The following is a 24,165-nucleotide window of genomic DNA, read 5'->3' as shown; positions in this document are numbered from 1 at the left end:
TCAAGGGATGGAGAATCCACCACCTCTCTAGGCAACGCATTCCAATGCTTCACCACCCACCTGGTGAAGAAGTTTTTCCTAATATCTAACCTACACCTTTCCCTCTTCAACTTCTAACCATTACTCCTTGTTCTGCCATCTGATACCACTGAGAACAGTTTCTCACCCTCCTCTTTAGAGCTCCCCTTCAGGAAGTTGAAGACTGCTATTAAATCACCTCTAAGTCTTCTCTTCTTAGGAATTGAGATGCCTAATGTCAGGTCTGTGTCCATTCATTCTTTGGCAAAGTGTTTGCCCAGTTTATCTGATATACTTTGTAGAGGGGCATTGCTGGCACATAATAGCGTATATAATATTGGTTGACGTACCTGAGAATGACCCCCTGATCTTCTAATTAACGGGTTATGTCCAGTGATGATATCCCCAGAATAAATATGTGGACAAAGTTGGCAATGGGGTTCATTGCAAGGAAAATTCCAGGATTAGTATTAATGTGGTGTAGCCTGTGATTGCCAGTGAGAATCTTTCTTAGGTTAGGAGGTGTTTATAGGAGAGGACAGGGCTGTTACCTAGGGCTTCTGTTTTGTAGCATCATGACCTAGAATAGGCTGTAGATTTTTTAATGATGTGTTGCTGAGGTCTATAGGTAATGACAGGTTGTGTTCTGTTATTGACCTTCTTGGGCCTATCTTGAAGCGGCTGGTTTCTGGGTGTTCGTCTAGGCCTGTTAATCTACTTTTATACTACTTGTGGTGGGTAATAAAGTTTTTTGAATGTTTGGTAGAGATCTTGAAGGTTTCAATCTTGTCAGTAGGATCAGAGCAGAGGCGATTGTATCTAAGGGCTTGACTATAAACGATGGATCGTGTGGTATGTGCTGGGTGGAAGTTGAAGGCATATAGGTAAGTGTAGCAGTCAGTGGGTTTCTAGTAGAGAGTGGGGTCGATGTGGCCATCAGTGATTTGTACTGTGGTGTCCAGGAAATATGTCTTTCGGGTGGACTAGTCAAGGCTGAGATTGATAGTAGGGTGTAGGTTGTTAAAAATCTTTATGTAATTCTTCCAGAGTGTCTGTACTGTGGGTCCAAATGATAAAGATGTCATCAATGTAGTGTAAGTAAAGAAGGGGTAGGTAATAGGGGATGAGAGCTGAGGAATCGTTGTTCTAAGTCAGCCATAAAAAGGTTAGCATACTGTGGGGCCATGCGGGTGCCCATAGCAGTGCTGCTAATCTGGAGGTATAAATTGTCCCCAAATTGGAAATAATTGTGGGTGAGAACAAAGTTACATAGGTCAGATACCAGATTTGCCGTGTAATATGAGGGATGGTAGTCCTGATCACTTGTAGCCCATATATTTGTGGAATATTGGTGTAGAAAGCCTCTATATCCAGGGTGGCAAGAGTGGTATGGTCAGGAAGGTTTCCAATGTTTTGTAATTTCCTCAGGAAGTCAGTGGTATCTTGGCGATAGTTAGAAGTGCTGGTGGCGTAGGGTTTGAGGAGGGAGTGTGCACAGCTTGATAGCCCAGTAGTAAGGGTGCCAATACCTGTAATGATAGGGTGTCCTGGGTTTCGAGGTTTATGGATTTTTAGGAAGCAGATAGAATAATCCAAGTTGGGGCTCAGGTGGTGTGTCTGAGTGAATTTGGTCCCAAGTAGAGGCAGCGAGTTCTCTAAGTAGATGGTGTAGTTTCTTTGGGAAATTCTAAAGTGGGATCAGAGGAAAGAGGTCTGTAAAATGTGATATTGGAGAGTTGTCTGGCTGCCTCCTGTTTGTAGTCCGACTTGTTCATGATGACAACAGCACCCCCCCTTTGTTAGCCAGCTTGATTATAATGTTCGAGTTATTTTTGAGATGCTGGACAACATAGTGTTCAGCATAGTTGAGATTGCATTTCATTTGGTGTTTGCATATATTGTCAGTCTGTGCACAGTTGCGGAAGCATTTATATAGAAATCTAGACTGTCAGTATGACCATTGGGGGAGTCCACATTAAATTCTTCTTCTTTTGTTGGTGGTAGGGGGGATCAAGCAAGTCAGACTGATGTTCATTGGTGTGTTGGAAGTATTCCATTAGATGAAGATGGCGGAAGAAAGTCTTTAGGTCACCACAAAATTGTATTAGGTTTGTGGAAGAGGTGGGGCAGAAAGAAAGTCCCTGGGATAAGAGAGACTTTTCTGCCGGGTTGAATTTGTAGCTGGAAAGTTTAATGATATTATCCAGTGAGCTACAATATGTCACTTTTAAAATGCAGATTACAGCTGGGGTGGGCATGGGCCTGCAGTTGGAGCCAGGAGCAGAGCGAGGTGGTGCTCTTTGCCTTGACCTATGGGAGCTGGCCCAATCCCCAGCTGTGCTCCCTTTTTCATGCCTGCACTCTGTGGGAGTGCACCCTACAGTTTGGGGACCTCTGTCATAAGGCAGTGCCCCTCTCTCTCACAGGTGTGGCTTGCTCTGTATTGAGAGCTGACTAGACCCTGCCCACAAGGGTGAGATGCCCTGTTACAGAGAGCTTGCGGAGTCATAGAGAGTATTGACAGGTCTCACCGTGACCCCATCATGTCTTGCAGGGAGTTGGATATAGGGTTAAGCCTAAAGCAGAAGTAACTACTTGTAATTTAAAACACAAGAGAGAGGCTACAGGCTAGTACTAGTCATATTTTGATGACAACATTATACCAGAACAGTGCATGCATGTCAGTATAGACACAACTGCTTGTAATAGCTGCGTACCCGTCTGTACGTGCATTCCTTTTCTCCTCCGTACATCTACAGAAGATGCTTTGTGAGGATGAGCTTTGATCATTAGGGAGTTTCCCAGCTGTGCACACTCTTTCCCTTGTGCCAGCATGCGCTGGTGAGTGGGGGCATGGAACTATCACTTGTTAGGATGAAAAGGGAGTGGAGGAGTGCAATTAACATCTCTCCAAAAACATGTGCGTTGGAGGAAGTGCAGATGGCCATTAAATGATTAAATTGAAAGATGTACCAATTGTATTTAGCTAAAACTGAGCGCTGTTCTACTCTGCATTTTCATGGGCAGACAGAATAGCTAATATTTTCTGAATTCCTCCTTTAGAGCAGACATCCCACAGATCCTCCAGTGGTGGTGCTCTGCACCTTGGCCTAGGACATCCAGGGGCTTCTGTCAACACCATGCTGAGGGTTGCGTGGCAGCCCCCAAGGGACTTTGTCCTCTGCTGCTGTGGGCTCCCTCTCTCCGGGCTGTTCTCATGCTTCTGAGGGGTTGCTGGATTCCCCCTGCATGTGTTTTATAATGGGCAGGACTGGCTCAGAACAGAGAGCTGCTACTGAGAAACAACCCAACTGAAAAATAACCCCCTCTTCCCCAGTATGCAGCTGTTGACTTGGTTGGTGCCCCCACTCATTTGTTTTGGTAACACCATTATTGTGAAGCAGATTGGAGGCCTTATTTGGGCTCAGGAGTACCCCTGGCTTGGCAGCACATTAGGGTGTAACTTCAGGTCATCCAGAGCTACGCTCTGAGGGGTCAGTCTGGTCTCAGTCCCAGGACGGGGCTCTGTACTGAGGCGTGCACAGCACCCTGGCAAAGGGTGACAGGCAGAGCGTGCAGCCTGGCTTTTGTCAGCCAGATATTTTTCTTTTATGGTTATTGCCCATTTTCAGTTCCTTCTCCTCCCACCCCCACTCTTTCATTCCAAGCCTTTGACCAACCCTGCAGGTTGGGCGTTCACCCTTTTGTTCCCCTGTGGGTTTGACCGGTGGAGGAGCTCAGCCACCATTTCTGTACCATGTGAGGCTGTATTTGAAGTAACAGTAGTACAGTAGCTATGTGGAGTCCTGGGGCACCTTAAAGATGATCAGATGTATTTGGGCATAAGCTTTCATGGGTAAAATCCACTTCGTCATATGCCTTAGAGTGGAAATACAGAGACAGGAGTATCTATCCCCCCTCTTCCCTTGTAGCACTTCAAAGACTAAAAAACTAATGAATTTATTAGGTGATGAGCTTACGTTTTTTTCTTCCCTCTCTTCTCCCACCTTCTGTCCTATGCAGATGATTTGTCAGCTTTTATTTAATTTTCTGTCTTTCTGTTAAAGTTGTCTGTTTTCATTTATCAGAATTTTCCAGATCTGAAGAAGTGGGTCTGTCCCACAAAAGCTCATCACCTGATAAATTACTTTGTTAGTCTTTAAAATGGGTATGCCGACAGCAGAGTGCATGCTGGGTTGTTACTCCATGCAGAAGCCAGTGACCTATAGCAGGGCTGAGGATTTTCAGACCCAGTAAATATCAGATACAAATTTGAGTACTGGCCCGAAGCATACTGACGTCAACATGAGTCTTCCCCACATGGGGAAGGGTCTCATCCTGCTCCCAAATTGTGCACCTGGTTTTGATATGCTGGGCTAAAGGGACAGTTTTTTGTGTCCGGGACTTTTATTCAGATCCAGATTCCCTCCCTCACCCATTCCTCTATCCTGGGTTATAGAAGAACTGTGTGTCTTCAAACCACAACAGAGAATTGTAAGGGCCTTTTGGAAATGACAAACTCACTGTCTGTCATGGTCCTTTCCAGTTGGTGCACTGCGTGTGGAATTTTCCCAGCCCGTGAACCTTGAGGAAGTTGAAAAGATAAACCCTGAAGTGAGAGGAGGAGGCCGATATGCTCCAAAAGACTGTAAAGCACTTCAGAAAGTAGCAATTATCATACCATTCCGGAACCGTGAGGAGCATCTGAAGTACTGGCTGTACTATCTCCACCCAATCCTTCAAAGGCAACAGCTTGACTATGGAGTATATGTCATCAACCAGGTAAGGACATACATACATTCATGGAATAATGGCTAACATATTCCTGTATTAAGGTGCAGTTGGCTTATACTCAGCAACCAACTTGCTGGTTGAGAAGATTAATGCACAAAATAAAAGAGTGGTGAGTCAGGAACCTTCACTGCATAATCTGTAAACAGATCCCAACACTCCTGCAGTTTGTTTTTATAGTTTTGGGAAAATGCTTCCCCACAGTGTACTGAGAAGCACTTCTCAAGTTAGTCAAAGTCCATGTGGTATAACTTCTATTAAAGTAATTACTTTGAGGAGAACTTTTAACAAAACAGATCAATCTTATTCCCAGGATATGCTTATCACCACCTTGTGCAGGACTTTCAGGCCTAGATTACATGATCTCCTGTATGGTGCAGGCTAGACAGTCAGATAACCCCCATGAACAGTAATAGGAACAGTGCACTAAATGGCCTGCATATCAGAGATCTCTCACAGATGTAGACAAGTAAATGGAACAGAAGAAAATTACAGGCATTACTTCCAATTTGCCTTTAGCCCTGCCTGTGACCATCACCTAAAAACATGACTGGCTTGAGTATATACCAAGATTTTGGGATGAGTGGGGAATTGGCTTTTGTGAACACAGTGAGAAGCTTACAATGTTGAGAAAAATGCATTAGTTGTGATGAAAAGGCACCCGTGTGTCTCTGAATATGTGGCCCATAGATATTAACACAGCATCTCTGTCTAGTTTTGGATCTTATCCTTGGCAGTGTTCCCTGTAGCATAACCATTTCTAGAATGGTAACAGAGAAAATGAAGAGACAAGTTGGGTCAGGTAATATTAGCTTTACCTCACCCGCCTTGTGTCTCTAACGCTGGGACCAATGTGGCTACAAAATCTGTGCATGTGGCAAAGGATGATGTCTAAAGTCAAGATGGATGGTGTGTTCAGGTTCAGCTGAAGATTTGAACTTTTCTCTATGCAATAGGAAATGGATTGCTCTGCATTTAAAATAATGGTAAATACTGACCAAAGAAATGCTGATTCTTGCCTGCTGTGCTTGATGTGACTTTGTTCGTATTTCTGTGATGGCAGAGTGTTCTAGTGACAGATGACAAACAATTGCAAATAGTGGATTATTTTAGGTTGGATTATGATGAACTATCATTTATCCCTCCCAAATCATTTTTGTATGTAATAAACCCTTCAAATACCCAGCTTCGAGCTGCACAGAATTTGCTTTAATGCGAGTTAAGCACAACTTGAAGCTGCTCTGTGGCTGTCAGCCTGCCTAGCTTGTCTAGCTGCCGGCAGCTGTGAGCAACTAAGAGCCCCTTCTCCCTGCCTTCCCCCAGCGGTGCAGCTGTCAGAGTGACAGCTGCATGGCTGGGGGAAGGCAGGGAGAAGGGGCCAGGAAACTTACCAGCTCTGGTTGGGCTGTTCAATTTCCCGGGTCCCACAAGCGGCAGGGCCTAGGAACCAAGCTGCAGCCTAGCTCCCCTCTGCTTGCAGAGCCAGGAAACTGATCAAGGCATCAGCTCAGAGGAGTGGAGGGGAGCCCAGAGCAGGCTGCCCCTGGTTGCTGGCTCCCTTTCACTGGCTGGAACCAGGAAACTGACCAAGGCTGCTGGTGTGCTTAGTTTCCTGGCTCTGCAAGCAGAGGGGAGCAGGTCCTGGAAGCAGTAGTGAGCCTGGAAGCAGCAGTGAGACAGGAACCAGGCTGCCCCCTGGTTCTGGGCTCCCCCTGACTCTGGGAGCCAGGAAACTGACCAGCCTTGATGGGCTGGTCAGTTTCCCAGCTCCTGCAAGCCCAGGGGACCTGGGAACCAGGCTGTCCCCTGATTCCCGGCTCCCTGACCCCAACTTGCATGAAAATTTGAGTTATGTGGAGGTTGCAGGAACACAACCCCCATGTAACTCAAGAGTTTACTGTATGTGTAAAGTGCTTATATGTCACACCATATTGATGACTGAATCAGCTTTTCTACAGCCAGTAATAACATGCTCTACTAACGATACTAAATGTTACCCTCAAGTTGCTCCGCAGACCCCCTTTGTAGTACAGCATAAGTGACACTTTAGAATACAGCTCTCCAGACTGAGCCATTCTAGACCACTTACCTCTCACAAGCGGTGGTTTAAATACCCAGCCACTCCTAGCTTGTGAAGATGGTATTTTGTTGCACTTATGATCCACTGTGTACATGCACATGTTTTGTTTGCCCATGTAATGATACTAGTGTTCTGTTGAAATCCCCATCGAACACATTTTGGGTGGGGAGGGGCTGGAGATGAAACTGGTATTCTGTACCTTCATCAGCCAAAATGCTTGTCTCGCCACGTGTGCTAGTTTCACAAGCTGGGTATGTTTGCATAACTTGGAAAGTCAAGTTCCTGGTATGTGGCCATTTCTAGCAAGTGCTTACCAGTTGCTCTAAGCTTCATATATTTATGTATCTTGTGTGTTAGGATGTACGGTGTCTTGTTTAAAATATGGGGCTTCGATCCTACCACTGGGATTTACTGCTCATTGTAATTATCTCTTGTCATATGATAGCTTTTCAAGGACCTTTGAAAAATGACTCTTTTCTGGGGCTAGCTGCTAGCGAGCAGATATCCACATTGCAGTGATGATAGCCCATGGAGCAAATCTCCCACGGTTTGTGTGCCTGGCAAAGAAGGAAAGCACTGCCTGTAAGGGGCCTGAACTCCGCCATAAGACATTTGGCATATGCTTTGAAATTAACCTGCACAACAGTTATCTAATTGGGCTTTTAAAATATGTCCCCTTTAGCAAAGGGTGAGACAGAGCTGGTGCCCATAGACTGGAGAGGTACAGTGCATGCTTCTGCACGTATCTTCTTGATACGGGGCAGTGATTAGCTGTAGCAACTGACTACCTAGTCTGCAGCTAAAACGTTTGCTTCTCTTGTGCTGAAGTTAACCAAGACCAAGTCTAAACATGTTCTGCACTTCTCTGAAGTCTTATGTCCATAACATAGAGAACTGTTGGTGGCACTAAGCCAGCTGCGTTGAGGGGTTATAAAATGTGGGTGCTCTGGCAAAACTAGAGGAGGAAAAAAAGTTCTTATTTCTCTGCTGTCTTGACAATTACTTTTCTCTTTTCTTGTCTGTCCTCCCTTTGCATCCATCCTTCCTTTTTGTTTTCTTTTTTCCTTCTAGTGGGGAAATTTTACCTTTATTTGTTAATCGTGTCTATAGCAAAGCAGTCACTGAAGCAAGGAAAATTACTGTGTGATCTGACTCTTGCACTCCGCCTACGTGCTCTTCTGTACTCTACATCTCATAGAAAGAAAGGAGCGCTGACCCTTACTGCTGCTGCACTGGTAATGTCAAACTTCTTCCTTTCAGTGTGATGCAATTCAGGCATGATTCCATTGCATCGTCACCATTCAGTTCTTGGCTGACTGAAATGCACCACATTTAATGCTGGACTGAAGTCAGAAAAAGTGTATTTGTAAAGTGTCTTGGGTATAACCAGAGCCAGTGGAAAAATTCGAGTTGGGAGGGGAAACGCAAAGTGGCAATTTTATGGTCTCATTTTTTTTTAAATTTAAGCTTTTTTTTTTTTTTCATACTCTTCCTTATGATAATGGATACATTTCTGCTAACTCCAGTTAATGAGGCAATGACACATCTTCAGTGGAACAAATATGATCAAAACACTTGTGAACTTGGCCTTTGGCCCATTCACCTCAGTGAACTGTTAACTTAATTTGGGTCATTAATATGCCAACATCTATTAAAATAAGTAATCTCAGAAACAAGCCTGTTGCTGTCCCTGGGCTGTGGGTGATTTAAAATAAGACATTGTAGTGAGCAACTGATTAGGAGAGCTGGAGATTGCACAACCTGCCTAATGTTTTGCATCTGTACACAGCAGTTATGTCGTATTGTCTACAAGCACTGGTCACAATATGTTGCAGCTCCTGAGATGAGCTCTTCAGGTCAGGTCTGCCTGAACCAGCTCAATCAATAGTTAAAGCCACAAGTGCTGCTGCTCCACCACACTCTAGTCCTCAGACACTATACCTCATGCTTAGAATGCCTCTGGGCATGGTGGGACAGGCACGCCTGGTGCTGTGGAATGGACCAGTCCAACAGGGTTTCTGAAGCCTGTAAGATGAGCAACTATTCCGTGTAAGACCCTGGAAGCATTTTCTCCCTTTGGTGTCACATTTCTGTGGACTAAAGACATGTTAGCAAATTATTCCCAGGTAGAATTCAAGTGAGTTCAGCTACAGTATTGGGTGTCCCCTCAGTCACTCCCTCCAGGATGGGAACTTGCTTACTTGCACCATATGTAATTCTCCTGCCCTACTACTTGGTTCCTTCCAGTCTGTACTGAGTTTACCTGCCTCAAGTCCGGAGAGGTGAGGCAGTTTGCTACAGATGAGGAACTTCCCCATGGTCATACAGGCAGTACCTGGCAAAGCAGGGAATTGAATGTGAGTTTCCTGAAAATCAGCTTAGCATCTCAGCCTCTGAACCAGTTTTCCCCATCTAGAGCTCTCACTTGTCTTGGCTGCTTGGTGTAGCTACATTCACAGCAACTCTTTGCTGCTGCTAACACAAGAACCCTCACACATGCACTTGGAGTTTATAAAAAGTTGGCTTTCAGCAACTTGTCTGTGCAAGTGCTTGTGAGTGTCATGTTACATTGCTAAATGGGTGAAGGGATTGGGGAACGTTAGATAACACCCAGCCGATTTCACAGCTGTTTTTCCAGCAGTTTCCCACTGGCCCTGGCTGTTTCCTGTGACTACATCTGTAGTAAGTCGTGTGGCATGTGACTGTGTGAGTGTGTGGGTGTTGTGTTTTACTAGTCTTATCACAGGGCAGGATAGAGCTGCTGGGCTGTATTGTAGAAAGAATAAAAAAAAGTGCTTCCTGGCTACTTGCTGTTTGCCAGGTCACTCTGCTCATGCATTAGAGTCCCACAGCGGCAGACACTGCTGTGGAAAGGAGCTTTCTGTTATCTCCTCTGGGCACCAAGAAGAAAAAGAGACTCTCCAGGGAGGAGGCTGCTGAGAACAGCGTTGGCCTGTTGTTGGGAGCAATGGCAATTGCTCTGTTGTGCACAAGTGATGGAAGGCAGTTTTACAAGGCACCCACAACAATTGGTTATTCCTATGAAATGGCGTTTATCTTTTTACCTTTGATCCTGTAAATGTTCGTGGCACTGCCTGCAGCACACGCTCCCTGCTGTTAACCAAAGAATGGATATTTCTGCCCTACACTTTGTGCCTGGGGTTTGTTTTCCACGAAAGAATTGTTTTCCTCACTGCAGCAATGTGACTGCTGGTGGCTGAGGAGACAGTATTCCTGGTGAATAACATACAAGGTAGACTGAAAACATGCTGGCTGTTGCAGTGGTTCCAGAGAAGTAATTGCAGACATGTACATTTAGGCTGAAGTTTTCAGGCGTGTCTGGGAGTCATTGCAAGCAGTTCTCTGAAACCTCTGCTCAATGTGTAGCAGCAACCAAAAGAGCTAACAGAACATTAGACACCATTAGGAAAGGCACAGATAAGACAGTAAATATCACAATGCCACCATATATAAATTAATATGTCCAGAGTTTGAATAGTGCATGCAGACCTGGTCTCACTATCTCTGACTGGATTATTGGGCTGATCCATTATTGCCATTATATGTCTCTTGAGGAGTTAGGTGCCTGAGCATTGAGGCCTTGATCTCAGAGGTGCCTATACAGCAGCAGGCCTGTCACACTCCTGTCTAAAATGTCTCTCCCAGTGCTACTGCTGCAGGCCAGGGGCTCCTTTCCTGGGAGCGGCGAGAATGCAGTGGAGCATGGTGCTATGGCCTTGCTGTGTTGCTGGTGAAGAAGCTTCTTTTGTAATGTGGCCTGTGTTGGTGTTCAGGGCCAAGAATGCCCTGCAGTCTTCATGCTGATGCCTCAGGCTTGGAGCTGCAAGAACTGAGCAGGGACTGCAGTGTATGTCAGCCTTCCACCCTCCAGAACCTGCCTCCAAACACCGAGTAGGTGGGTTTCAAATGCATTTGGAGGCATCCACTGGTGTGTTAGTAATGAGCTGCAGCATTGGAGTCTGTGGAGTCCTGCTGAGTGCTCCTGGGTGGTCAGCAGAGATGGTAGGCACCGAAAGGGCTAGATCTCCATATCCCATGGACAGCCGGTGGGAGTTGGATGTCTGAGTCCCCACGACTTCTCTAAAGTCCTGTGTTAATGTTTGACACAGGCACGTCCTCCACTGTCATCCTTGTAGTAACCATGGTCCATAGAGTCTTACTCTCATTCTCAGGTGCTGCCATGCCCTCAGAGCTCCAGGGTATTTCTACACTGCATTGCAAACTCAGGTCTTCTTTCCAAGCCTGCCCTTGAGCTACCATGCAGCATTGGAAACCTGCGTTTGCCATTCCTTGACCCTGATCTCTCAGCTGTGCTAGTGCATCCACACTGCATGGCACAGCTCTTCTGACCCCACGCACCAGCTTGAGTTATGACCACATAGCAAAGTGGCAGGGCTTGAACCCAAGTCACAGCAGTATTCTGGCTCTGACCCCCGGTCCACTGCCCAGCAGGGTACTTGGACTTGGGTCCTGGATGCTTGCTGACCCAGGTCAGGCCAGTGGGTGTGTGGAGGGAAGTGAGGCCTTGGGCTCAAGCCTGAGTCAGAACCTGGATGTGGTGTGTAGTGTAGACCTACCCCAGCAGGGGGTGCTGTACAGAAACTTGAACCTGGGAGCGCAGGCTGTGCTACCTGTACTTTCAGTGGACATCAGAGCTCAGTTCACTTTCCACAGGGGATTGCTAGTTCCTTTCAGATATTTGATAACTTTCTGAATACGCTCAGCACCACTTCCCCACGACTAGACAGTGTTATGGGACCTCAGTATTTCCTGGCTTAGAAGAGGTGTTTTTAAGCAAACTGAAGCCTCCTGTTGCTTTTCCCCCAAGGCTTCCACCATGCTGCCCCAGAGCTTGTGGGACAGAGGCTCCCTGGGTCTCCCCCTGCCCCCGACCCTTTGGGCCCATCCAGGAGCTTCAGATCACAACAGATAACTTCAGCTTCTCCAGCACAGCTGCTTCTGTAGAACGTCACCTGCCAGAGTCTAGTCTGGCTGCACATTCCTGTCCAAGCTAGATAAGCATCCAACCCGTCACCCAATAGGGAAGAAAAGTGTTCTGGAAGTGCCTTTTCTTCTCTCTGCCCTGAGGGGCCAGCAGAATTGCCTTCCTTAATTACCGGATGATCTTCTTCCTGAAGTGACAAAGAAGCAGAGGTGTTTGCTGGATATCCACTGATGGGTTATCTACACTTGCTTCTTCCTTGGTGAGAGCCTGCTGCTGCTCCTTTGTTCGTGGTCTCCATATAGAGGATAGGTCATCAAGGGTTGTGAAATACTAATTCACGTAGCCCAGATGGGACACTTTTCCAACCTGGTCAAAGAATAAGCTGCTCTTCTGGCATGGAGTCTCCATCCCAGTGCGTGGGGTATATGTGTGAAGTTTTGGAAGGCCGTATCAGATGAGCATTCTGCTCTACATGGGTGAGACGAATGGCTATAGACCCTTCAGTTCAGTCCATATAAAATAGAGCTAGAGTCAGTGTCAGGCAGTTTGACTGGGGGCAGTTGAATCACAGAAGCAAAAGGGATTTCTTCTCTATCTCTTCCCTTTGTGGCCTCAGTCCCATCCCTGTGAATTACCACTAGCATCTGCGGGGTTCTCTTGGTACGGATTTGCCTCTCTTGTATTGATTGACTGGCTATTAGCAAAAACAGCACTCTCGCTCAGTTTGGCTGGGCAAGTTCTAAGTCCGTAAGTGATGAGATGGGGAAGTCTTCATTTTCATCAAGCTGCCAGCCTTCTGCCCTGTATAGGAAGGGTTACCAGTCTGCCAGGTTGTGCCTTGCATGTGCTGCTGAGATCCACTGGAATGATCCATTCACTCATGCAAGGAATCCCCTTAAGGTTTGCATGGTAACAGGCAGCGAACATCTGCACAGAAAGAATCGTCCTTTTGACCTGAATTTGCTTGCATAACAAGAGGACAGGCCAAGAAATCCGCGAAAATGGTAACATTAGGAAGAGTGCTGCCTGTTGTCTCCAGCTTAAATGTGAAAAGTGACCAAACATTCTGTGACGGGAAGCCAAGTCTCAGTGGGAAGAACAGAGTCCCATACAGACACAGTCCAAATACGCTGTGAGTGGATGCTAGCTACACAATAATACCTGGCTGAGCCCAGAGCACAGCGACACTCCTCAGGGAAGGTGTGTGTGATGTTTCTTTGCAAGAGGAAGAGAATATTATTTATTCATTTAGTAAACAGTCAGGGCCCAGCTTTGAAAGCCTTCATTACAACGAATGATACCAGTGAAGCCAACAAGTGCGCTTACAGAACAAGGTTACACTGAACCACATATAGGGTATTATAATCTGACCTTAATTTTTTTCTGCTTTTACTAAGCCTCTGCCACCCACAAAAATAAATCAGAAGGGAGAGAACACAAAGCACCCTGAGTTTCCTGCTTCTCTAGTTTTTCCTTTTGAAAGCATTGGGATTAGTGTGAAGCTAAACTCATCAGCAGGTCCTGGGATAATTGAACATTTAAATTTGTTACTCCAGCCCTGCCTGTGCTTCTGAATTGACACTGGTTGACAGACACATGCCCCTTTCTAACAACTGCCAAACGCAAAAAAACCAAACCAAACCAAAAACACTCAGTGCACTCTTTCCTGTTCTGATGTTTAGCAGTAACACCTTGTCCGAGTCCTTGTTGGGACAGGGGTTCAGATGCTTTTCCATAGCAGGGATCATGTCTTCTCCTCCCATTAATGCTCATACAGCCCCGCTTTCCATTTGCATCATACAGTGTCCCTATAGCAAGGACAGCAGTTGCCTATCCCAGCATCACGTGCCTAGCCTGCTCTCTAAGGACCATGCACAAGTGCAGTTTGATTTGCTAAGGCTCTTCAGATCAGTCTGCATGTGCTGCAGCAAGGACTTCTACAGTCCTCCAAGTTGGCACAAACTCAAAAGCTGTATGTGAATCAGAGGAGTTTGACTGTAACAATAGTCACATCACAGAACAAAAAAGCAGTCCAGTAGCACTTTTTAAAGACTAACAAAATAATTTATTAGGTGATGAGCTTTCGTGGGACAGACCCACTTCTTCAGACCATAGCCATACCAGAACAGACTCAATATTTAAGGCACAGAGAACCAAACATAGTAATCAAGGTTGACAAATCAGAAAAATTATTATTAAGATGAGCAAATCAGAGAGTGGAGGGGGTGCATCACAGAAACAGCTGCTGCCTCTAGAGTCCATAGGCTTTCTTTTATGAGAAAATTGTACAGATTTACATAACCTGTCTTAGAGAAAAATTTAGTTGAACTAATAAGACTGGCAGCTTTCATTTCAGTGTAAGGAAGCATCACGTTGACTTAGCATGAGTTGGTTCCTCACTGAAGTTGTTTGGCCAGTGCTGGCTTCACTGGGAGTACAGAGAGGCCCGTTTTGGAAAACACGACCCTACATTTGGGTAGTAATTCTTCAATTTTGCATGCATTAAAATAACCACAGGATTTAGTGAATTAAACATACTTTGTAAGAGTCAGATTCATTATCCGGTTTGGACTGAGTTACTAGAAATGCTATTTTTTAGCCAGACTAATGGGAAAGTAAACTGGAGACCTTTAGGCTTCCATTCTTTGTTTTTCAGTCCAGGCTGGACCTGTGTTTGAGAGTTGCAGCTCTGTGATTGATGCTTTCTGCTTTGTAGATGGAGGAATGGGTAAATGACTTTCAAGTAAAGCTATAAATGCCTTTACTGCTGTGTTGTAATAGCCAGCTGTGCAGGGGAGTTTGCTGGAGCCAAGAGAAGGAGCTGGGTGTGGCCACCATGTTGACCTCCTTGTCAGACAGTGTTCTGAGTCCAAGGCTCTTTTGAGAATGGCAAAATCTGCAGTCGTCTTTGGGTTCGGGTCCCTTGTGCCACCCATTGCTTGTTCTGCCTGTTTCCCTTACAGGTTTTGGGTTCCTAGCCAGTGGTGCTGGGTCAGCCCCTTTACAAGGAACAACAAACCTTAGCCTCAAACTGGTAGTGTAAGAATGATGCATAATAGTTTCTAAAGTGTCTAAGTGACTTTGAAACCCATTTTCCGAGTCAGTTTTGTTCTTTTCGAAGTGATACTTGTGTGTATGCCGAGCTGTTGTCTCTCCACACTCAAGGCAGTCACAGGTAAGGTGTGGGTCAGTGCCAGATCTTCCACCCCAGCTGGTTGATTAGGGCCAGAGTGTCCACATTGAGATCCCTGCTGAAGGAGTTGTGTGTTGTCTTGTGCAGGCTTTTCCCTGGTGCTTATTACCATAGTACCGTGTGCTGGTGGTATTCTCCTCACACTGCTCCTGTGAGACACTGTCAGGCAATACTTTTCGCATCACCTCAATGGGGTGCACTTGGGAACGCCAGATCTATGCTACAGACTTCTGCCAGTGAACATTTGTTGGTCAGAGATGTGAAGAGGGCATCTCTGGCCAGCAGAGGCCTCATGTGTAGACAGACTTATATTCTTACCACAGTACAGCTTATTTGGCATTTACCATAATACATATAAAGAGTAGCTTTGCTTGTATGATTCTCTCCATACTACCCTGCCATCCCTCTGCAGCAAAGAGCTCTGCTTTAAGCCCATCTCACTCTCTGCGCACGTGTGTGCTAAGAGGTAGCACATGTGAATAAGTGCTTTGCTCAGTTGACTTTGGTGACATGCCCAGGACCCGTAGAGCAGAGCCAGGATTGACCCCCATGTCTTCACTGCAAAGCCAGTCTTTTTCTCAGCCCTCTTAGCCACCCAGTCTTCACCAAGTTGCATAAACACCTCTGCAGTCTGGGGAGAGGTGTCACACTCCAATCAGGCTGTCTCCTCTGTAAACAGAACTGGCTGTTCTTTATGTGCTTCCCAGGATACCACCCTTTTCCCAGGGTGCCCCTCCTGCTCAAACCAAAGAAGCTTTTCTGCAGCTCTGTCCAAACTCCTCCCCCAAGGAGGGTTTTAATGCAAGCTGAACATTAGAGAGGGAAGTCACTTGTTTAAATGGTGATACCACAAGATACCTGTACTGAGTCATGTTCTGTGTCTGAAGGCAGTGTCCAGTGCAGAGCAAGGGAGGTTCCATCTAGCACCTTCCTGTTAATCCATTGCCTCTGATGAAGTGGGTTTTACCCATGAAATCTTATTTCCACATAAATCCCTGTCTTTAAGGTGCCACAGGACTACTCATCCTTCTTCCTGTTAATGTGCACACAAGTTGGATGGAGTTCAGCTACACAATGTGATGGTGTAAAGAGCATAGTGGGGATTACCTGAGCTCCTAGGAGCCTGTGGGCCAGCAATTGGCAGGATGAATGGAATGTGTCCAACTCTGGCTAGTCTTTTGTCAATCATTTCAGATTCCCCACATGTCTGGGAACTGCAACTAAACATAGATTCCGCTGCCCAGAAAATACAGCAGCTGGACGAAGCAGTCTTTGGGGATCAGCGTCAAAGCCTTTGGACGGGGTGTAGTGCTAGCTCTACTCCACATCAGCCATGCTGTGAGGGCTCAGGGGGACTTCAGCTCTGGTGGCTGTGTGGGTCGCATGTGGCAGATGTGACACTTGGGAGCAGGTAAGAAATGGACAATGAATTCTAACATCTTTAACATGCTTAATTATTTTTATTTGTTTTAAATTAGGATGGAGAAGAAACATTTAATCGTGCTAAACTTCTGAACATAGGCTTTGAAGAAGCTTCAAAAGAATATGACTATGATTGCTTTGTATTTAGTGATGTAGACCTAATTCCAATGGATGACAGGAATATCTACAAATGTTATAGCCAGCCTCGGCACCTCTCTGTATCGATGGATAAGTTTGGATTTAGGTGAGAGCTCTTTTAAGTGGACGGTTTGTTACTCATCTGTGTTTTAGCTTTCCATGCCTGTGGCAGAGTAGCAGTATCTCTAGTATAAAACTCTTAGCACAGGGCTAAAGAAATCACTGCTGGCTGCAGTGTGTCACAGTGCAGGGGGACCACAAGGTTTGTTGGGTGGGAGAGATTAGACAACTGGTTTTAAATGTTTTCCAGTATCAAAGTCACAGAAGTAATAAAAATAGGTAATCATTTTCAGATTTTCTATGCCTGTCCAGAAGCAGCTGATGTTATCCTGTATCCATTTAGCAACCAGCAAGCACCATTCTTCTCCCTTGAAGGCAATGGAGTCACTCTTTCCTATTCCAAGCGACTTTGGCCCTGTATATTTAGCATTATGTTAGCAGGTCTGGTCAGATTTTCTGGGCAAGGAGGGTTTTTCTAGAATGGCTACCCCTGGGGTGTTGGAAATTCTCAGGAACAAACTGTTGTCAGGAGAGTACCCCTTGCAGGCCAGTAGTCACTGCGCCTTCTCATGGGAACAAGAATAGGATCAACTTATTCATCATGAGCTGTATGACTGGGAGACATGACAGATACTTGTACCTAATAATGGCTGTATGGCAGGCTGTTCAGCCATTAACCTATGGGCTGAAGCTTGTAGTTCTGGTGGGAGACGAATCAGGGAAGGCAGCACCAAAAGGCAAGGCTAAATGTGTTGGTGCTATAGTGACAGAACTCCTCCCCAGAAGCCCTGGTAGTCATTCCAGGGACAGATAACCCACCAGCTTACCCCTGCTAGTCATTCTAGTGATATGACCTGCCGCCACCCGTATCATCCCCTGCTAATTTACCATACAGGGAGATGTACTGTGGCAGACCCCTACCTGGAAGCTGCAGGAAACCTCGGGAAGGAAGGTATACCGGATGGTGGGCTAATGCCTTTTTGTTTCCGGATTAAGCCCAATTAGGGCAGGCAACTGGGGTCTCAGTAGGAATCAACACTCATTGGTCAGCTGAGGCCCTGCGCTCTTTACAAAAGGCTCCCCATCTGGTAGCAGGGGAAGGTTTTGGAAGGCACACCGGAGGAGCACAGCGGGAGCAGAACAGAGCAGTGAGTAAGCAAGCGGGAAGGTACCACAGGGAAGCGGTGGGTGAAGTGGCCCAGGGTGAGGTTGCTGCATTGGGGCAGTCGTGAAAGCCCTGCCAGCTGCCTCTTCTCCCCTTAGGGACCCTGGGCCGGAGTCCAGGGTAGAGGGCAGGTCTAGTCTCCCCCCACCCTTCCCCGGAGGGATTACTCCACTGGAGCAGGCGCAGGCCTGCAAGGAGACTGGCTGTGTCCTCCCCCAGCTGGGACTTGCCTATGAGGAGGATGGCTCGCTAAGCGGAGACACCTGCCTCTGGAAAGGCCTGAACAGATAAGGGGTCTCCGTGAGTCTGAGGCACAACAGAGAACCGCCAGGAAGCGCAGGGACCCGCAGGGGCTGACAAGGGTCATTGTCACAGTACATTATAGTATTCCTTGTCAGGAAATGAGCAAAGTCTCATGTTTAAATGTGGCCCTTGAAAGCCTGTTCTGAACTTCCTTTTAACAAGGCCCTATTCAGCCCTGCCCCAGGCACTAGAGGTGATTGCTTTTCACTGGGCTAAGCTGTACAAGCTGCACTGTATAAACACTGCCCAGACACCCTGTGTGGGCTCTTGTACCTTTATTTCAGATCCATAGGAGTGAGCCAGGTTACTCAACCACTTTCTCCCTGGAGCTGGGGAAATGGGGCCTTGCCACTCCACACTCAGTCTCTGGCAAGAGTGGTAGGGCAAGGGCTCGGTATGGGGTAGTAACTTACTGCTGGTCCAGACCAGCATCATTGCTAGCTCCACTCTGAAGCTGGGGAGTCACAGTGCCTGTGGGAGTGGGTTTCTGATGTGCACCCCTTTGCTCAGGGCTGGGTCTGATGGCACCATCTGTCACTGCCTTTTCCGTACTCAGCCTAGTGCACTAACAAATCTCTTTTTTCCCCCTTACAGTTTACCATACAATCAGTATTTTGGAGGTGTGTCTGCTCTAAGCAAGGAGCAGTTTCTAAAAATCAACGGATTTCCTAATGATTACTGGGGCTGGGGTGGTGAAGATGACGACATTTATAACAGGTAAAGACCCAAGATGAAAAATGCTATGCCATATTTGCTGCAGGTGGAAGCCTCTACTAGCCTCAGCCACAGCACTGCTTGCTCTGTGACTTATATCCCCATTGAGCAACGCATAAAGCAGTTGCCTTTAGCCTGTGCTGTATCTACAGCCTTGTGTGCTAGAGCTTTCCTTCTTCTCTCCCTCAGTGATGTAGCCATTGCTTCAGTTGCTGCCTCAAGCAGGTCTGGGCAGTGCGTTGCCAGAGGTGCACTGAGGCTTTCTTGCCATGCCAGTGTAATGTGCTGCGTGTGCTAAAAGGCCAGGGTTTCTATGAGCAGCACCTCTGCTATAAACTGCACTTGCAGTGGACAAGTTCTCTGGGAGCCCGGAATCCTTCCAGGGGTGGCCAATGCAGGAGTATAAGTCTCTTCCTGCTTATTAGTCACAGGGTCAAGTTGGGTTGAAGGGTTGCACCAAGCTCATTGCCAGCTAGGGCTGTGTTTGTTGGCTGCTGCAGCCCTATGGGCTTTTCACCATGTCTGATCCGGCAGCACAGCCTGAGACAGCAAATGGGTTGCGGCAATGGAGTCACGTCTCTGGTGCAGGGTTTGGATTTCACAGAAGGCCATAGGAAGTGGGGGGAGCTGGAGCCGCCCTTTGTGCACACACCCAAATAACCTTGCTGACAGTGCCTGTGTTCATTTCCCCTCCTTGCCCACAGGAACTGTTGCAATTCAGGTGCAGGTTGATGCAAATGCACAGCTCCAACCTGGCGCTGTGTGGATCTGGAGCCAAGGAAGGCCCTGGAGTGAGGGACATTCTGTTCACCATTTGCAACGGCTCCCAGCCAAAGCAAACTGGGCCAGGAAGATCAGTCAACACCCAGTGGCCTGGGATGTGCCCTGTGAGCTCTCTAAGGAGTTTGCTGGTGGTGCTGATCTTGGTGTGAGGCCTGATGGTTATGGGGTTCACTTGCAGCCAGGACTGAGGTCAGGGCCATGGGTGCAGCAGCAGCAAGATTCCATCTGTCTTCCAGAACCTGATTTTTTTCTTCACTTATTATGTAGGTGATTCCTATCCACTGCTGGGGACAATGAAGCTGGGAAGCCAGGCTTTCCTGCAACCCTAAGGGGAGCACCTGAGTCCAGCCCTCAAATCACTGGGTCAGGAGATTCTCCAGATAAGGGAGAAATGAGGAAAGGAGCTGGGGGCAATGGCTCCAGCTTTATTTACACTGATCATGGAAGACCAACTGTTCAAGTTTGATTTTTCTGGGGTGCCATTTTGTGCATGTGTGAAATTGCGCATTCCAGGGTCACCGTTGACCCCGGAACGCCTTGCAGCCTTGAGAATTAAGAAAGGTTGATAGGAAGAGCGCTCCTGTTGACCTTCTGCTGTGTAGACAGGGATGAAAGTTGACAGCTGAAAAGTAGATTTTAGGTACACAGCTGGCATACCTAAAATTGCCTATCGGCCTTCTAGGTGAGTGGTGACGTAGCCTCAGGTTGGTTTGTTCAGCAGGCCAGGCAAGTTCTTTGCATGTGGCTGAAGTGAGAAATATCACCTGCATGAAAGGGATGTGGTAGAGCAGTTTGAATCTTAGTTTCAGTATGTGGGTAATGGTGTCTTCCAGCAAAATCTAAGCAGCTGCAAATACTAAAATGTAAAATAGACACTAATAAGTCCAGGAGTGAGCATGAAATGCCACAGAAAATAGCACAGGGAGCTATTTGCACAATACAACTTGTGCTTTTTTACGTGGAGACCAAACAAGCAGTTTTTGACAATCACTGGTATTTTGATTTTTCAGTTCACGTGTGCAAGGTTTTACTAACTTCTGTTTTAGTCTCAAGTGTTTCTCTACCCCTTGGCCTCATAGTAGGCATTTGTACTTCCCCTGAATTTATGAAACAGCTTCATACAAATGTTGGCTGAGACATCTGTAAACTTTGTTTTACCTGTTTTTTTTTCCTTTTTTAAATTGCAAGACGTCATCTCATGGGAAATTGATTTCCTTTGTACCATGTACTGACATCTGTCGTTGGAAATGTACAGTTGAGCCAGAGGGCATTCAAAAAGGGAGGGGTGATGTAAAATCTGGAATCATGGAAACATTGAACAGGAAGGGACCCCAAGAGGTTACCAAGTCCAACCCTTGCACTGAGGCAAGACCAGGTTAACGGAGGCCATCACTGATAGGGGCTTGTCCAACAGGTTTGTAAAATCCTCCAGTGAAGGGGATTCCACACCCCACCCCGGGATGCCTGGCCTGCTCCAGACCTTTACTATCCTTGGAGTTGCAATTTTTTGTGACTTTCGGCTCCATGTAATAACAGCAAAGAGAATACAGAAGAGCGCCAGCTGTCAGGTGTTGGAAAAGTTTTCTCTAGGCTGAAGGGTAAGAGCTCGGTCCGTCATATCTATATAATCTCAGTAAAGGTGAGCTGCATTTAGGAGACACTGGTAATACTTAGGATTGCCAGACCACTTTACAGTTTGAAAGCACTTTTTCCACCATTTTGATAGGAGCACAGAATATCTTCCACCAGGAGGTGCAAAATTATATCTACAGATTATGTTATGCTCCAAAATATCTGTTAGTCTATAAGGTGCCACAGGACTTCTTGTTGTTTTTGAAGACACAGACTAACTCAGCTACATCTCTGATACTTATCTACAGATTGTACATAGTATCTAACCATAAAACTTCCCCCAGACCCCAAGGATGGGCAGAGACTGACCCAACTTTGGTCCCATTCTCAGATTTCATAATACAGAATCATAGGGCTGGAAGGGACCTCAGGAGGTCATCTAGTCCAGCCCCCTGCTTCAAGCAGGATCAACCCCTACTAAGTCATCCCAGCCAGGACCTTGTCCAGCTGGGACTTAAAAACCTCAAGGGATGGAGAATCCACCACCTCTCTGGGCAACGCATTCCAATGCTTCACCACCCATCTGGTGAAGTAGTTTTTGCTGATATCTAACCTACACCTCTCCCTCTTCAATAATACGCAGCATTAAAGCCTGGAACGCTAATTATGGTTATTTCAAACAAGTGCAGTATGTGTCTGGTCAGTCAAGTAGCAAGGGAAACTCAAGCTTATTTGGGTAGTTGGGAGCTGAGAGAATTGAAGGGGTGTGAGTGGCAGGGAGCACTTTTGCAGTGCTGTGCTCACAGCCCTGAAGACGCACGGGTAGAGATTTCTCTGCAGTGCCACAAGGTCCATTCTGCAGCAGGAGGTCTTCCCACACAGTCAGGCCTCTCTGCTTTATTCACCAAATCACTGCATTATTAACCCCCCACTGGAGGCTGAAGAGGGGAGTTGGGTAATGCAGCTGTTCAGATGGTAAATGGGTTTTGGAAAATGAATAAAATATAGGTGTGTATAAACAGAGCAGGAGTGGTGGGGCAGACAAGTGAGGCTGCTGTGAGAAGGTGATGGAAAGCCAATTAAGTTAAGAAAGGGAGACATGTGGATCCTGGCCATCAACTACTGCTGGAGGCTATGAGAGCTGACAGCGCTTGGCCCCTTACAAGATTGAATCAGGTTAGCCAGATGTAGGAGTTGAAAATGCAGGAGGCAGAAGGTAACAGCAGAGGTACTGCGCTGACCTCACAGGGTAGTTCTCAGAGACACTGTTGGGACCATCTGGCTGGTGAGTAATTTTGAAAGCTATGAAGTCAGTTTTTAGTTGGTGGCCAAAACTAAAAAGCTACGTCTACACTGGAGAGTTTTGTTGACAAAACCCCTGGAGCACACCCACTAAAAATGTGTTCTGTCAACATGCTGTTGACAGAACTCAGCACTTCTGTCCACAGCCTTCTGCCTCTCCCCCATGAGGCAGAATGCCTTTCTCCACAGGATCTGTTGTGGACACTTCAGGTGGCTCTCTGTCAACAGACAGGACTTCTGGGTCATCAGGCAGCCTTATCTGATGTGCTTGTGCTTGGCCGCTCTGTCGAGAGAGCAGTCCGGTCAGTCTGCCTGCTCTCTGTGGACACAGCGGATCCATAGAGCGATCTGCTTTCATTTGTGGCTGCGATCTGTCGACAGATGTCTTGTTGGAAGATACCGTCCGACAGTAACTTCTGTTGACAGATCACTGTAGTGTAGACGCAGCCAAAGAGTGTGGCTACCAGCCCTACCAAATGGCACTTAGCACTCGAAACATGCACACAGCACCATTTAACTTTCTGCTATGAGGAGAGAGACCGCATGAGTAGCCCCAAACTACAAATTCCTCTTCTGTGTGTATTTAGCAGGCAGTACTGCAGCTTGGTCCAATTCGTTCTGCTTTCTCACCACATTGCCTTCTCAGTGGGGTTGTGAATGCTGTATTTGTGAATGACTAGGGCCATTACTTTAATTCAGAAGCTTGGCCACTGAATTAGCAGAGCTGTGGAAATAATTTTGATTCCCCCCATGCCCCACCCCTTTTTCCCACTTCACTGGCAGTTCCAAAAAAAAAAAACAACCCATCATTTTGGGGTCAATCCAAAACCAACATTTCTGGAATTTTAAATGAAGCAGAAAAGTTAGGAAAACTTGATTTGGGTCAAACAAAATGTTGAATTTGAAACCAGGAGATTGATCTAGTAATTTTATTGGCTCGGCCTCTGTTGGTGAGCGACACAAGGTTTCAAGTTTACACCCTGGGAAAGCTGCTCAGAGGGTATGTGCGCACAGTAACTGGACACCTGGCTTGGCTGTGTCAGCCAGCTCACACGGCTTAAGCTGCAGAGTTGTTTTATTGCTGCATAGACTTCTGGGTTCCAGGACACTGCAGGATGGCCAGGTGACTGCCCTGCCCCCAAGGTCTTTCTCTCTTTCACACCCAGTGACCATTTATGTAATTCATTTTGATGTTTCCAGGACTTTTTTTCCTTTTTCTAACTGAAACAATTCACCATAATTGGTACAAATTTGTGAAATATTTTGAGTGCCCTGAATTTGCATTTCCCTTCACCGAGAAAAGTTTTGACTGAAATACTTCATCCAGATCATTAAAATCAGCTCTTCTAAATGTTGCACAGTTAGCTTAAGGTTGTAGTGGCATTAGCTGCATACTCAAGTACTTACGAGGAGTAATAACAGCCTCTGTGCTATGTTTACTTTCACAGGCTGATTTTTAAAGGCATGAGGATCTCTCGCCCAGATGCTGTCATTGGGAAGTGTCGAATGATTCGCCATGCAAGAGACCAAAAAAATGAACCCAACCCCCAGAGGTGTGTCCCAACTCGCTTCCCCTTCTTGACCAGCTGGAGATGCTCTGCAGGCTTCTAGTCCCAGATCTTCTTGCTTCTTCCTTACTGTGTGGAGGTCTGATCACA

The 24,165-nt window shown here is 46.5% G+C and overlaps 2 protein-coding genes across 4 annotated transcripts in view; one reads left to right on the top strand and one right to left on the bottom strand.

Moving 5' to 3' along the window:
• Positions 1-24,165, bottom strand: part of HEMGN (hemogen) — a 128,730-nt gene that overhangs the window by 64,811 nt on the left and 39,754 nt on the right. The window lies entirely within an intron of this gene.
• The window catches only part of B4GALT1 (beta-1,4-galactosyltransferase 1), a 51,070-nt gene that overhangs the window by 21,689 nt on the left and 5,216 nt on the right, over positions 1-24,165 (top strand). Inside the window, exons 2-6 of one of the 3 annotated variants that reach the window (XM_074994481.1) lie at positions 4,565-4,800; positions 16,527-16,714; positions 17,564-17,620; positions 18,731-18,853; positions 23,956-24,060. In XM_074994481.1, the coding sequence (XP_074850582.1) occupies positions 4,565-4,800; positions 16,527-16,714; positions 17,564-17,620; positions 18,731-18,853; positions 23,956-24,060 (709 nt within the window). Of the gene's footprint in view, positions 1-4,564; positions 4,801-16,526; positions 16,715-17,563; positions 17,621-18,730; positions 18,854-23,955; positions 24,155-24,165 lie in introns of all 3 variants that reach the window. The other 2 variants (XM_074994482.1, XM_074994480.1) reach the window with 2 other exon arrangements.

Source organism: Carettochelys insculpta, chromosome 5 (assembly GCF_033958435.1).
Source record: "Carettochelys insculpta isolate YL-2023 chromosome 5, ASM3395843v1, whole genome shotgun sequence".
NCBI classification, from domain to species: Eukaryota; Metazoa; Chordata; order Testudines; family Carettochelyidae; genus Carettochelys; species Carettochelys insculpta.
Note: the sequence above shows the minus strand (reverse complement) of the source record. Positions and strands in the feature narration are given on the sequence as shown.